The 16,566-nt window shown below is 40.8% G+C and overlaps 1 protein-coding gene across 1 annotated transcript in view; it reads right to left on the minus strand.

Annotated features, from left to right (window-relative positions):
- ADCY9 (adenylate cyclase 9) overlaps window positions 1-16,566 on the minus strand; it is a 90,026-nt gene that overhangs the window by 9,768 nt on the left and 63,692 nt on the right. Inside the window, exons 5-8 of the mRNA XM_050906327.1 lie at window positions 16,406-16,508; window positions 13,150-13,358; window positions 5,032-5,191; window positions 1,501-1,649 (exon numbers count right to left, since the gene is read on the minus strand). Of these exons, the coding sequence (XP_050762284.1) occupies window positions 1,501-1,649; window positions 5,032-5,191; window positions 13,150-13,358; window positions 16,406-16,508 (621 nt within the window). The remainder of the gene's footprint in view (window positions 1-1,500; window positions 1,650-5,031; window positions 5,192-13,149; window positions 13,359-16,405; window positions 16,509-16,566) is intronic.

Genomic DNA, 16,566 nt, shown 5'->3' on the forward strand with positions numbered 1-16,566 from the left:
AGAAATGGCATCAAGGGTTTGCTCTTTACTAACTTCCCTGAAAAACCAAACCTGCGCTAACTCTTCAGTGAAGCTGGTGGTTGGACAGTGAAAGCGTCAGTGTTACAAAGGAAAAAGCCAACGGGTGGAAAGTCAGCTTTCTCAGTGGGAGAGGGTCACTTAGTGTGCTGGAGGAGGGACGGTGTTAGGTAAGCTGGACAACTAAAACCAAAGGGACAAATCAAAGATGAGAAAGGGGAGGCATCCAGAAACTAAACACTACTTCCCTCCACTGAAGCTAGAAAGAACTGTCCTGCACTCCTTGCCCGAGTGCTCTGCAGACAGACAAGAAAGGGATTTTTCTTTAGTCTAATATGGTCTAGAAACCATTTTTCAACTGACTCCAGTTCCAAGTTATTTTTTTTCCAAGGAAAGACTTTCTCCCTACAACCCTTACAGCCACTTCCAAATTACAGCTGTGAACAGCTGTTACGGGGTGACTTTTCTTCTCCCTGTCTTTTTTTAGATAAATTAGATCAAGATTAAAAGAGACCACTGAAGATACTTGAAGAGGGGATTAAAAGCTAAATACTCACACAAAACATGTATCTGCAAACTCTTTTTGGTTTGTTTGGGTTTTTTTTAATGTTTTTCACCGTATGACTCAGCAGGCCTCTGAAGAAGGGATAGGAACCTGAATAATCTATCGTAAGAAGCCCTTGCAAAGTCCACACTACGGTAAGAATGCCAAAGGCTATTTCTTAAGCCACTGAGAAGTGCAAGTTGATTATAAAATTTTGACAATAGGAGCGGATGGCTGGAAATGATGTGGATGACTCTCTTGGCAAGAAAACAGGAGGCGAATACTGCAAACAAGTTCTCCTATGGGGAAAATTGCTTATCAGAGGAAAAACTGAAAAGCCTTAAGGTTATGGCACAGAAACTGCATTAACTTGATTCCTCTGGTTACTGCCTTGCAGTGTCCTCTGAAAAGGGAGGAAAGTGAGAAAGGAAACAGGGTATTAGAATCCTATTAAATCTAAGCACCTGCCTTCCACAGTGGAAAACTCCTTGAGGAAGGAGATGGAAGAAAGATACATGGTTCCTAAGGGCAAAAATAAATTCAGAGGGGTGTGGAGGAACAACTGGGCTCTCTGGCACGACCAAATGCCTCAGAAATTTCTTTATGAAATAGATTTTCAACCAAACGGTGAAAGGCAATTCTATGGGTCTGATAAGAATAAGCATGCCCTAGAAACACATCAGTTGAGGATGGAATGTCATTTCAAAACAGATTACAGGAAAAGGCCCCTCAGATATTGTCCTGAAATCCTAAAAAAAAAAAAAAAAAAAAAAAAAAAAAGGCAAACTCTTCCCAAATAAAATTATTAAGTTTGAGATGCTGGAGAAAGTCATGGCAGATACCAAAATCCCATGCATTAGACCCTCACTTCACTGGCAGAGAAATCCAAATTTGTTCATCTAAAACACAGTCTATGAGTGCTAAGGTGTGATGCTCACCTGTCTGGACACAAGGAGATGTAGAGCAGAATGAGAAGCACTGCTCCTACTACGGTTGCCAACAGAGATCTCATCCAGGAGCTAAGCTGGCAGAAGTTACAGTACTGCACAATGGTGATCAGAATCGCGCAACACATAAACATGGTGTACTGCAACAAAGAGAGAGAGCGCGAGTTAGCTTCTTCTTGCTGTCTGGAGCCCTTCTGCACATAAATGCCAGCGTAAATTAAAGAATGTCTGATATGAAAGAGAAGGATCTAGTTTCGTCTGTATTATATGCACAATAAGTAATCCCTCACAGTGTCTGTATCAGGAGACAGCACTTGAAGATGGAGGTCGTCCCTTCAAAGAGCAAGAAAACTTTTAGCACAGGTAGGTTGTCACAATTTTCCCTAAATGGAATTTTGTGTTACTGCATTACACAACCATTATTTCAGTAACTTTCAATACCTTCAGCTTACCTTTGCAAAAAGCTCAGTGCCTCTTCTTATGGAAAAAGGAAAAAAAAAAAAAGAGGAAAAAGGGAAAAAAAAAAGAGGAAAAAGGGAAAAAAAAAAGAGGAAAAAGGGAAAAAAAAAAGAGGAAAAAGGGAAAAAAAAAAGAGGAAAAAGGGAAAAAAAAAGAGGAAAAAGGGAAAAAAAAGAGGAAAAAGGGAAAAAAAAGAGGAAAAAGGGAAAAAAGAGGAAAAAGGGAAAAAAGAGGAAAAAGGGAAAAAAGAGGAAAAAGGGAAAAAAGAGGAAAAAGGGAAAAAAGAGGAAAAAGGGAAAAAAGAGGAAAAAGGGAAAAAAGAGGAAAAAGGGAAAAAAGAGGAAAAAGGGAAAAAAGGAAAAGAAAAAAAAGGAAAAGGAAAAAAAAGGAAAAGGAAAAAAAGGAAAAAGGAAAAAAAAAGGAAAAAGGAAAAAAAAAGGAGGGGAAAAAGAAGGAAAAAAAAGAAAAAAGGGTAAACATTCATGGTAACCTCCTCTCAGTTGCTGGGGTTACACCCTATCTGTTTTAAACTGAATGTCAAAATTCCACTGCATTGATAATGTGGAACACATTCACCCTCAGAAACTTCACCCAACTGCCTACTTTTAAAAACTTCTTAGAGGACATTATCATACTGGCCAGCAACAGGTGAATTCAAATAAGAAAAAAATCTGGTTTGATAACAAAAGGCAGGTACCAGTCATTGTCAGCTGACGCTTGGTAACACCACCGCTCGTGCCAATTTGAAAGGACAGTTTTAGATTTTCTGTTCCAAATGCCCTATCTCAAAAAACCTTTCCCTTTCCACGCCTTTACTGGATAAAGAAAAGGAAGTGCAGGACAGATATATTGCCCAGAATGTCTTCATTTCCCCGAGATACAAAATTCTCAAGCTGATTCGCAAATTTTGGTTTTATCAAGAATATTCATGACCATCCAAGCTAAAACAGAGACTCCACAACTGCATTATGGAGTTCTGTTCTAGCTACATACTGCATTTCACAGTATCAAATGATCATTCTCTCTCATTTTAAATTTCCTTTACAGCTGAAGTGCAGAGACTGCAGATTAGCAATACTGTAGCATAACAAATAAGCATGTGATTCAGAAGCAGACACAGTGTATGGGGAAAAAACCTTACATAATTTACCATTTTTAAACCACAAGCACAGTTGTCGTTTTTTTAAATGACTCAAAAATGGATAAAAGGAATTTCAGAAGGTCCATAAAAAAACCCATAATTTAAACTTACTTTTTTCCCCCCATTTCAGGTCTCCTAAAGTGGCAGAGCACTGGTTCTCACTCCAAGTGATGCCCCAGCATGAAGCCAGCCTATAGAGGGTCAGTAAGTGCTGTGTTTTACTATGTATGCATGGCTTTGGAAAGTTTTTTTTTTTTCATTGCTGTTTTTGTTAATTTTGATTTTAATTATTTTATATCCAGGGAGGGTATAAAATGCTATGAATAAAAAAAAACTTCGCAAAACCATGTCATAGTAAAATATGACACTTACCTGACCCTCTATAGATTGATTCCATTTCCTAGAGCTCCATGATTGTTGAAACACTGAGCACAAGACGAGTTGGGACATCTCTTGGAGAGTGAGCCAACAACCCCACGACTCTGGAGGACCTGCAAGAGGAAAGAAAGCAAAATTCATTCTCAGTTTGGTGATGAACACCACCATCCTACTGCTGCCGCCTGAAGCATTTAGACTAACAACCTGATCTGAACAGGCAGGTATCGAGAATACGCTAATAAAATGGTTCTTCCAACATTATTTTTAAACGTTTGGAGAGATGATCAAGGATGGTGATGAACGGGATGATATAAAAATCAATGGACAGATTTGAGAGATTTTAAGGTTTTCAGCTCTGTTCAGTGTGAGGAAAACATTCCTACAATTAGTTTACTGGTAGTCATGAGGAAGAAAGACCCTCATTAAACTGAAAAAAAAAAATTTACAGCTTAAAAATGATTAACTGAAGTTCAAAAAAGGTAAAAGCTGCAGAATGATTTTAAACATGGGATGTGAAAGAATATCAAATACACTCTTCTGTGACTGTGATAACCATAGAATATATCTTTAAATTAGGAAGGACCAAAACACGTCTGGTCCACACGTTCCCATGGAACAAACACTTCCCAACAGCCAGTAATAAACTATGACAGGAAGAATGATGAGGATCTGGTCGTTACCTACGCCCAGGGCCCTGAAATAGCAAGAGATTTGTGAAAGAATTCCCCGAAGATCCTGGAAAGGAAGGATCGTACACTGTGCTACCTAAGAGAAACAACCTTTCATCTCCGGTTCCAGTCCATTTTATTCACAAACAGTTTTTAAGCGTTGATTTTATGCTACAGTTAGCCTTTAAATTAAACTATTCTTCCCCCTCCTCAATATTTAACCCCTTGTTCCCCCTTTCTGAATGTTTTTATTAAAGGAGACACCAAATCCCCCATGGACCTTTCTGTGGGTGGGCTAAATATGCCAATTTCTTTCCATTCCTTTTCAGAAGACAGCTATTGCATTCCTTTAACCATTCCCGCAGCCCCTGCAGGATTATCATTTCTATGTACTGAGAGCTGTCTCCTTTGAGTTTCTCCACCTAACTCTTCAAAGAAAAAACAACCACTGCCAATACCGTTCTTGCTGTTGAGATTCACTAATGTGCACGCAAAGTTTTTGAGTATACGCAGCATCTCCGACTACAAACTCTAAATCAAAACCAAAATGAATGCAATGAAAAGCCTGAGATACACTGCTTGCATTATCTAGAATAAACACCTACAGAAGTGTTTGGTCTAAGAAAAAAAAAAAGTATGTACGTAGGCAGGCATTTATAGGTATCCCTCTCCTCTTTCGTATGAGTTTTCAAATAAGCAAGTGACTGTATTTACGTAACAAACTAGGCACTTCATCATACACAAAAGCCCTATCCCTCTAAGGGTTCTGTATCAAACAGATGTAAAGCACGAGGGAGGTGAAGGAAGACGGCAGGCAAGCAACAAGCTTTGTTCGATCCAAAATGTCAGATTATGAAACAGAGTTCGACAACTTACATGTATATTTGTTTCAAAATCAGAGGTGAAGTGTGAAAAAACTGCAAGAGCTGGGAGAGAAACCAGGATTGCACCGAAAAAATGTCGAGGCAGCCAGCCAGATATCACCTCCAGGAGACGCTTGGTGCAAGTCATCACCTCCTCCAGAAAGAACGCCATTCTGGAACAAATGAAATCACAGATCGAGGCATTAATTTCAGCGTATCACTTCATACATCTAATTTACCTGTAATAATATAACTTCAAATCCTTCACTCAGACTGGGTGAGCAATCACAGCACGTGACATGCCAGAGCACCTGCCAGTAATTTCAGGAAATAATCCACCTTTGCTGAAAGATGACTGGTTGTTTGCTCCAGCAAAGGGAGGGAGAGCAAGTGGGATGGCGGGCTTTGAGAAAACAAACTGAAATCCAAACCTCACTGACTTGGAAGGTAAGTGTAGGAAAGACTTCTCTCCATTCATAAATACGTAGCCTTAAAGCAGGTGGGGAGAGGGGAAGCTTTTACAAGATAAAACAATTACTTAACCCCAGAAATGCTTGAAAAGCAGGGCTGTATACCCTGCTAACAGATCAGTCACCCAGAGGCCGTGCAAATCCACGCCGTCTTAACATTATACTGCAATCAAAACCAGTTCTCCCAGTTACAACCACCCCGACAGAAGTTCCCGTCTGCAGTCAGACTCCGTTCCCTCTCATTAGGGAAGGGGAAGAAGAGTGTGGGCTGAGAGCTGGCACCCTCGGCAGGCGGCAGAGCCCGAGAAGCAGTTGCGATGAGCACCTCGGAGGCCAGCTGGCAGCTGACACGCTCCTCCGCTCGCCTGTTGGTATCTATCATAGCAACCCAGTTGGCTCCGCACAAGGCAAACGGGAAGGAACGGTTCTTGCCTCAAGCTGCTGATAAAACGACGGCCCAAACCTGTGAAGTGCTGAAGGAGCCAACTGGAAGAGCTCTGGAGAGCAGCTTAACGGAGATACTTCTTAAATGAGAGCACTTCTAATTGTTAAAATGAATAAGGAAAGGTAAAAGGATGCTTAATGCTCGAGGACATTGCATAGAAAACTATTATTTATCTGCAGAAACAAATCCTCAGGATAACTTCCTCCTTAAAGCTCAAAAAAATGAGTCACTCTAGAAAAATTGCAACTGCTGTTCCAGTTTCTAATTATTTTTATGAAGACATAAAAAGGTAACGTAGTACACTTAGCTTCATTCAAAGCCATTACATGTGGATGTATGTAATTTTCAGAATCTGTCTAGGCAGGTAACTGCTGTTGTAACAGTGGACTACAGCAGAGCCCAAACAGTAAATAATTACTACTTTTTTTGGACAGAGGTGCTCACAGCTTAAAAAAAAGTATAAATACGACATACACTAAATATGAAATTCACAATCTCCAAAGTTACACAAATTATTCCATATTATGTGTATCTTAGAAAAGCTATCCACTGATTTTTTAACACTGTTGTCTAAAATACAAGGTATTATGCTGGATAAATGCCTGATACAAAACAGGATAAATTTAAAGCTTTATGTGAATTTGACACTTATTCCACACCTTTAAATATGTATTTGTTTATGAACGGTATTTTAATTCTCTGGTCTAGACTTCTGTGAATTTTGCAACCTCAAGCATTTTTTTTGAAGCTTCACGAGCTTTTCTCTAATTTAATATATTAAAATCTGGAAATTATACTTAAATGCATAGAAAAAGATACATTTGGGGTAACAGGATGGAAGACGCTGTAATACATCAGGACCCCACGAGAGGGTGCTCACAGATTTGCTAGTTCCTAGTTTAATGGACCTCCATTTACACCAAAAGTTATAGCCATATTCCATCATAAAAAGGAATTTCCAACAAAGCACAGAAATTAAAAACTTGTATATAAAGCAAAATAAAATTTAAAGAAAAGCTCTATAGAGTAAGAACTGGGTTTTCTGAAGTGTTGTATACTGTCCTAACTCAGTTGCCTCTAACATCAATGACAGAACTATGCCTGTCTTCAGTGGCAGCTGAGTTAGCCCAGTATCGAGTACTTCTGAAAATGCCACCCAAGTTCACGTCTCTAAAAATAAAGTTCAATTCTCCCAAAGCCTACGAATTAGGATTAACATTTACATGGCTGAACTGTGAGAAAGGAAACCGAACTGGGCTCCAAGGCAGAGCACTCCCTGGGCTAACCTACATCCCCGCGCTCCCCGCCGGCAGCCGGGTGGAGAGCCAGGAGAAGCCAGTCTCTCCAAAGGCAGATCAGCGACACCTCTGCCCACGCTCTGCGTGATCTTCCGTGTCGCTCCTGTGTAGGCTGGCACAGAAACCAGCTCCGTGGCACGCAAAGTGTGGCAGATACCCAGTGCAGCTCATGTCTCTCACCCCAACCCACACAACAGGGACTCCATGGTGCAGAAAGCTTTTTTTTTAATTTTTTTTTGCCAAGCCTCCATGCCAGGACAAATTCTTGTGGGAACTATAGCAACAAATCCATCAGCGAACCCGATCAGTTAATCCTGCGATGAGGACACTTCTTTATTTAGGCAGCCGTGTGTTTCAAAAAAGCTAGTGCAAATTCCAGGACAACGCCACATTTCTCGTGATAACATTTACCTTCTTGCATTGATTTTTTTCCCCCGCCCCAGTCCGGTATTTATCGCAATGCTCTGCACTCTGGAATTAAAACGATTGAAATCTCATCCCTCACAAAAACCCAAAAGCCTGTGAATACAGCACAACCCTCCCATCTCAGGAAGTAAGAAGTGCATTAAATCCAGACAGCAATGAGAGCTGCAGACAGATTTAATGGCTACAGGGCAGTATCAGTAAATAATGCAGTGTCAGTGGGTAGCTCAACAGGGCTTAAATGCTAAAGCATCCAAGATGTTTACACAAGCTGGAGTTCAAATTAGTAACTTTGACATAAATGATTAATGGGTAATGGAGAATGTTACCATCATTTCTGTATTTACTGGCAGTTTAAAATCAATTCCCATAGTTCAAATCAAAAGCTTTTGGCATAGCAGCAATTTGGTGGGATATTAAATACCAAAGTCACAGATGTTAGAAATAAATAAAGGCAAACAGAATACATTGTTTTCCCTCGCATCAATACTCTATATCAGTCATGTTATTAACAGAACCGGTTCATTAAGCTCTAGTTGCAGAAAACAATTTCTGTTCCTGGTCATTAGCAATTTAAGAAGATCCAACTGGTTCGCCACAGGGTCTTAGCTGTGGACAGACCGTGGGTGTTACTTCAGCAAGCCTGGGAAGGTGAAGTACTAGGGAAAGGGCAGTTTTGCGTAGTCAGACAACAGCAGTTTCCCATTCTACTGTTTTGATTGTACTTGCTTTCTTCATCCAGAAGGTATTTTTTTGCTCTTTAGAAAGGTCCTTCTAAATTCATGAATCGACTTATCAGGTGCTCCCACCTCCCACTCTTTTGAACAGGGCTGAAATATCCACTATTCTGGCCTCATCTCTTCACCCAGAAGTCTTCACTGAAGGATGCTGTCGAAAGCAACACTTTTTTTTTTTTTAAAAAAACCAAACTTACTTATAACAAGTCTTACTTGAGAGCAAGAATTAGATGTCAAAAGTATCTAGTTAACAAAAACCCTGTATTTACAGCTAAAATAGTGGGCAGATGTCTTTTACCTGTATTCCTGCAGAAGCACTCCTAAGAATCCCAAGTGAAATCTCACACACTTGTATGTTCAATGACATTTCCCAAGGTATTTTTATAAAATAGCAGAACTTTAGGACCTCTTACACTTCAACTGAACTCACGAAAGTCAAAGTAGTCACATTTGAAGTGGGCAGAAGGATGTTCTTTGCATTACATTTACAGAACAGGAGATGACATCTTCCACATGCTTACAAATGAAGCACCATTTTTTGCGTGCAGCTTTATACAATTGATTTTAGTGGCTCTTGTGATAACAGTGGGATCCTCATCTATAGATACTCCAATAATTTATTATCAGACACTTCAGAGGAATCAAAACATCCTTCTCCCTTGTAAGCTTTGCTCCATGACGACTTCTGCTCTTCTAGAACTTAAAAGTTTTAACTCGTTTCTCATTGTACAGGCAGCGACAGTGCTCTCCTCTCCCACTCCTGCAGCTGGACTAAAGGTCTCAGCCACAAGAGCTGTCGCGAGTACTTCCTAGGCTGAGTCCTGGATTCAATTAAAAGTTAGACTGATTTAAAGGCAGGGTGTTTCGCATCACGATAATGAAAATACAATGAGAAACTTAGGCAAGAATTTTCTGGTCCTAAAATAATCCCTTTTCCTGAAATTCTGGGATTGTGCCCAGCATTGTAGTTCAATCTCCTCCCTTAAGATATCTCAGTGGTATTCTGTGATTGTCATTTGGGATGACATTTCTGCACAGGAAGTTCTGCACCGTTTCTATGCATAACGAGTGGTCAGAGTGAGCAGTCTTCACTTTGAAGAGGATTTGAAGAGGAAAAAGACAATTTTCTTCTTCCTGCTCAAGGGAACTGTACAGAACTGTGTGCCTCAGGTTGTGGAGACCAGAGTGGCCCAAAAGCGTATTTTATGTATTTACTATAAAGTAAATACATATTATAAATTCAAAACAAAAAAACCCCTCCAAGCCAAAACAGATACCTTTTCCTACAAAAGTCCCTCCCAAATACACCATTGCCATTCCATTTAAAACTGAACACCTACCAGAAAGCTTCTGAGATTTTTCATCCACAAAGACTGCTCTTTTTTGGTGTACAGTATGAGGCTATTTTCAAGAAGGTACTCTGGGTAAGATCTACTCAGATCTGAGATGATCCTGTTTTGTACTTTAAGAGATTTACTGAAGTGTTACCTTAGATGTGATAATCAGAGTTAAGCCAAGTACAAATTATATCTCATTAGTACAGGAAAGATGTGAGCCCTTGGTAGCAAGTTCCTGAGAACCAATTGCTTGTAACTGTGGAGTAAATACAGAGTGATTTGCAGACACTTCCCTCCCACCAAAAGAAAGGAGCAACACATCTCTCGCTTGCATGACAAGGGCTCCAGTAGCAAGGGATACCTGGGGACTCGATTCCTACGTCCCTACTCCTCCGCTGCCAGTTTGACAGAGAGGGCAGGGAAGGGCAGCAATCACTTATCCCATCCAGCGATTCCTGTTTCCCAAACTAACCAGGAGAATTTGTGGGGCCTTGAGATTAACGGTCAGCTTGACTCCAATGAGTGCAGCAAGTGCTAGCGACCACGGATCATCTGCATCTGTAGTAGCTGTGCAGGAATTGCAGTATTCCCTGCATGCCCAAACCTCCTGTGAGTGCCCGTTAGGATAAAGACAGTCCTGCTTGCTGTCAATACAGTGTTTATCGAAAATCCGTTACTACTATGCCAGGCAGGACTATGTGAGTTTTGATGGCTGGCTACAGGTGTTCTCCACAGTGTGAGATGTTTCTCAACCTGTTTTTCAAATCAGAATTAAGCACAAAAGAATGATTGATATTAAAAAAAAAATATACTTCTAAGACTTAGGAGTCATCCTGAAACGCTTGCTTGTTAAATCTCACTGACTTTAAATGAGGCATCCAAGCCAGCTTAGAAAGTAAAATTTGGGCTTTAAGCCAACAGTCTCACAAAAATATTAGAAATGTCAGTGGCAAAACCAAATAGTGTTAAGAAAACGTTATAAAGCCACTTCAACTCACCTCGGTAATGGCCCAGGCTCACTACCACAGAGCATGACTCTCAACAACATAGTCCTGCAATGAAGCTAAACCTCTGTACAGCCGTACGCAGCTCAGAAAGACAAAACCACTTTGCAAATTCTTGACTATATAGATAGCATATTGAAAACAACAATTTTCCTTCTCCTTAAGAAACCCATAAACCACCAATTATAGAACAGGACTGAAATAAAACCTTATGTACCTACACAGAAAAATTTCTAAGATTATAGCAATAATTTTTATAAATGTACAAAATAAGAAAAGGCAAATCCAATGTAGCATCGGAAAAACAAGTGGGAAAAATAGTGAATTGAAAAATACTAAAATGGAGTAAAAATTCATCTGCAAGGTGAATGAACGCAAATTTTCTCCAAACATATCTGGATAGCAGAAACTAGCTCTTCTGCAAAGTGGTGGTTGAGTTGTTCAGAGCTGAACAAATTCAAGGATACAATGCCATGGCCACCAAACCCAGACTACCCGTTCACTGCTGCCTTCCTACTCTTCTGCCTGGTGTGATGAAAGAGCTGGCCAGGCACATTAAACTGACAAAAAAAACTTCTCCCCCACTCAAGACAGAGTACAGAAACTGTTCTGCAAAGGGGAAAATGCATTTCTGGTGCAAGAGAGAGGACAGAGCAACAGTTAATCCAGTTTAGGATGCACTAGAATGACAGTCCTACCAGTTCAACCATCTCCCAGTACAGGTCTTAACACTTTCTGAATTTCTAGATTTTCTAAAAACTCCAGAACTACAAAACTATTCAAATTGCAACAATCAAATACACCTGCTAAGAAACACTATCCTTAAAAGCATTCATAAATGTTTTTCTGTTCAAAAATGACCTCTCTCTACCCCTAAATGGCAGCTTTCCTGTAAATATGCTTGCATACATTTATATGCACAGTTACAAGCTTTCTTCAGTGACTAAAGTACTAATTTAGTATTTTTTCACCCTGACCCTGAAAAGTCAATAAGAGTGCAAACTGCAATCTCTTGTTTCTTTTGAAACAACAACAGAATTGCTTCTAACTTGTAATTACAAAAGCATTTTAACTTACACATACCTGACAGATTTGTAGAACTACAAGCAAGGACACACGTTTCTACACACCACCCTTACAACACGCTCTTGTGTCAGAAGGAAGTGCAGTGAAAACGGGGGACGAGGAGGGCAGAATAAACTTGCTCTCCCAAGTAGAGACAAACAAACAACTTATTATTAGGTCTAACATCTGGGTTAATAACAGGTTACACGTGGTATCTGTATAAATCAGACAACACGCCCAGGAGAGCATGAGCTCTACTGAACGCATACTCAACTGCAGTCTTCTGCTACACTTGAATGTGTTAGTAACTCCAGTGTGCCTGGGGGAAACCCCACATTACGTAGGAACTGCACAGTAACCGCTCGCCTACTAGTTACAAACGCCGGGGTAAGGCCAGCAAGCATCCTAGAAGTCCACAACACACGTCCTCTGGGTGACTGGGTACAAATCAGGAATGAGAAGTCACTGTTAAATATCAGGTATCTGCATCTGCAGCCAAGCCTCACCTCCAAGGGCACAGGAGAGGCAGAGGCGCTGGGGTTGCAGGGACGTATAACAATTCAGGGACTGGGGATTCTTCGCTGCCGGCTGCAAAGAGGCAGCGTGGGGGCTGGCACCGCCAAGCACAGTCCTGCAAAGCCACCCTTTCTGCAAGCAGCAGCTGACTGTCACACAGCCCAGGACTTGGGGGAAATGCTGAACTCCAATTATGTGTCAAACAGAGAAAACACAAACTATTTGAATATTAAACCCATGCGACTTGAAATAGAGATCATTATGAAAACTAATTCTGGACAGATGCAATGTGACTTTTGCAATTTTTTTTTTCTTTTTTTTTTATTTCTTTTTTTTCTTTTTTTTTTTTTTTTTGAGAAAAGGACTGCTCTTAGCATATCTGATAAATTACTTCAGTTTTAACACCAGAACAGCATACTTTTATCTAGGAACTTAAAGGCAGGGGGTTTGTTTTGTTTTTTGGTTTTTTTTTCTTTTTGAAGGACAGATAAACGTTTTCTGTTTGAATTCCCTCATGCTGATGGCCCTGTGAGGGGAGAAGATATCCAGTTGCACATGGCATCCCAAGGAACAATAAGCAGGGGCAGGCAGGGCGTGCAGATTCTGTTTCCTTAAGTGGCCTCTATCAGAGTCACCTTTCTCTCCTCCAGTTTCTGTAGCTAGACCTCTCTTTGCACAAGATCTGCCGCAAGCCTCCTTGGCTTCACTAACACTGTTCTCCAAATACTACAGACCGTCCAAGTGAGTTCCTGGGATGCTGTCAAACAAAATGTTCCCAAGCCAGCCACCGTTTTAGTTCTCACTGCTATTTCAAGACTTTCTTACGCTTTATTTACCTAATTGAGATGACAAGGGACAGCACCTCTAGCAGGATGGCGATGATGAACACCACGACTGCTGCAGGTGGTGGAGGGGACGCGACCATCCCGTGTTTCAGGAAACACGTGATAGAGAGTATGAGGAAGACTGTGGTGGAGAGGAACACGTCCAGGAGCGAGCTGAAGGTAGCACTGGCAAATGTCTTCACTGGAGCGTTCCTTATAACCTGTGTGGAATACAGGGATTGAGGGAAGGGATGAAAATGAATAAATGCTATTTTGCTGAATTCAACTGTACCATAAACAGCAGCTCACAAAAACAAAGGAAGGAATACAGAACTTTTTGCCACTTCATTAATGCAACGTAAGTACTAGTTTGAAACAAGAAACAGAAGAGGTAGTTCAATGGCTATCACAGTTCCCTGAGAATAAGACTGTGTTGAAAAAAAGGCACTGGCAGCACAGCCCCTGGGTCTGGGGTGATTTTTACAGAATATTATGATGCAGAAATAAACCATATGAAAATTGCCTATTCTATTCAAAGAAACATAAAAACTATAACTACTAGCAAATAAAGCTATAAGAAGTTTTCTTCAAGGATTCTAATTTAAAATAATAATAGATTTTACAATAAACCTTTAAGCTCCAATGGTTCTTTAAGAAAACCTTCCGAACGCTACTCTACAGAAACAGTTACTTGCCTATGGCCGAGTTCACGTTTCCCTTTCAGACCAGATTAAAAGCCGCAATCGGGACACTATGTAATCTGAATTGATCAGAGCCCAGGACACCAAGTTCTGTTCTTCCGTAACCCCTTACCACACATTCCCATCCCATCTTGTCCTGGCCCCAGTGCTTGTGCAGCTGTGCTGTGTGCTACTTTGGCCAGTCCAGCTGAAAACTACATCATGAGCTCCACATCCTGGCTCACTCAGATGAGCCCAATCTTATGAGTGTTTATGTCTGCTCAAGGGACCACAGAAAGCAAGTTCCAAAGAAAAACAAGAAGTATGTTATCCATATCACCATGAAGTGGCCCAGTTTGAATACTACAGTCTCGTACTCTGGTTTAATTTGGAAATTTCTTCTCCTCCTCAGAACACTATCTGCACTCAGCAATATTGGGAAATGAACTTGTTCTTCATTTGTACCTCTCTGCAAACTAATATATTCAGTTAGCATCATTCAGTGCCAAAATTACCTTTTAATCTGAACTGCAGCAGAATCCTGTTAGTCCACACAGAAAGTCACATAAATTGAATTAAGGAAAGCAGCACTGTATCCTAAAGTGACAGTGTTAAGGATGCCCTCACAGTGTTAAGTACTGCCTTAATTTCCAAACAAGAACAGGCTAAGCAAGCTCTTGGGAAGTGGAGCCACTTACAGAGAACGATCACAAACCGAGCATGCAGCTGGCACTGTGTAATTAGAGGTGAATTCAGTGGTGTTGGAAGCTACTTTCAGCAACAGTTTACTGCAAGGCAATTAAATAACCAGCAGTGCTGACAAATCATTTCAGTCTCCCAAGAGAAGATTTTTTGTTGTTGTTGTTTTGGACCAGTACTATGCTAATATTAAGGCTGTAACAGGTTTTGCCCCAATGCTGCAGAGTTACTATTACAGAGTGAAGATTCCCATTTCCAGGGAGGTTTACATCATAATTTTCAAATTAATAGCTTGCCACTAACAAAATGCACAAACCACATTTCTGCTCCTTCTATGAATTTCCTACATACCCACATTAATAGGTCAATCTGTATATGTTTGACTATCACTGCTTCGCTTCTCTTTCCAATCCTTCCATTGGAAAGAACTTGATTTACTATTTTCTGTACAGTTTGTGCAAATTTTGCAGGCTGTATCCCACGGGAAGTTTCTCCCTGTTGTTGCTACATGAGCTTTTATTCAGAGAGATACCACTGGAATACAGTGCTGCAGGATGAGTATGGAGCTCCTGAACAAAGTGAACAAACTGAACTGCAACACAACTATGCTTCCCTTTGTTAAAAAAGTTAGGCCTCATTTGTAAACACTGGCAAACAAGCAAATAGGGGCTATGGCTAAGGACAATGTGACAACGCTGCCCAGAACAGAAAGCAGCCCACGAACAGAAAGCAACAAGCAGCAGAAGCAGAAATCGTACCTGCCCTCAGATGTAGGACATACTGGGAAGAAAAGAAACCAACACCTACATTTATCACGATGCAATTCTGCGAGATGGATGACCCAAACTAACAGCTCAACGCTACTGGAAGGGAAGGGCCCATTCCCCTTCCTACTGCCGGACACTTATCTTGCACTGGCTCTGGCACTTGCCAACCTCTCTGTGAGCTGCTGGTTCAATACAGCAGAAAACAGACCCAGATGGAAAAAGAAAAAGCCCCAAACAGAAAAACAAAACATGAGTATTTTATGCTAGGCTAGTAAAATGAACTGGTTCACAGCAGGGAAGCCTGATAAGCACCAGAGCCATTAGAAGGAGCAGGGAGGAGTAGGAACAAGAAGGAGAGAGCAAATGCCCTCTTTCGGCAGCAACTTTTCAACCCCTCGTGGAAATGCAGCCTCAGTTAGTACTGACATCTCATGTCACTATATGTAAACCTAAAACATCTTGCTTAAAACAACCAGGTAGGAATATCTACTGACATGAAAAGCCTGCAATACTATTAGCCCCCAAGGGGATTAAGGACTTTACACTCAGTGCAGAATCCTGAAGAAGGCACCAAGTTTGTTACAATTTACTCACTGTTTCTTACCATTATGCAGTGTTTTGAACTGCCTGTTTCTGAATGCAGCACACTTACAGAACTTAGGACATTTGAGTTCAGAGCAGGTTTGGGTTCCACAGGTATAACCATGAGGCTGTGACAGGAACGAGAATCAAATTCAAAGTTACCATTCTCAAAGTTAGGATATTTGATGAGAAGGCAAGTAGCATTTGGTCCTTTAGTTTCATCTTAGCATGGTTCTCTGGCCTGCCTAAAGCCTTAAAACATTAACCTGAAAACGGAGAAAAGGCAGGTGAGAAGTAATTAGTGTATCTGGGTGGATTGTGAAAATGTATTTCCAGCCTAAACATTGGACTAGCCTGAGGGCATGGCACAAGACAGGTAAACTGAAAGGAGACTGTTTTCAGAGGCAGCAATACCAAGCAGTAAATCACATTTGACATTTCATGACCCTTGTCATCAACTGCAATGAAATGTGTTAAAAACAACAACAGACAGTTGCTTAGACAGATTACAGACGGAAATCAACGCCAGGAGAAACACACCTCTTCCTGATAGCTTGTCCTGTAGGCCATCTCCAAATCCTGATCCAAGAAGTTCAGGCTCAGCTTGTTAATAGGCGGTTTAAAGAAGTAGTCTTTCATGAGGCTAAAGAGAAAAGACGATATCAACATCAGTTTACTCAGCTGTAACTCTGTCAGAGCCC

This window comes from Gymnogyps californianus, chromosome 15 (assembly GCF_018139145.2).
Source record: "Gymnogyps californianus isolate 813 chromosome 15, ASM1813914v2, whole genome shotgun sequence".
NCBI lineage: Eukaryota > Metazoa > Chordata > Aves > Accipitriformes > Cathartidae > Gymnogyps > Gymnogyps californianus.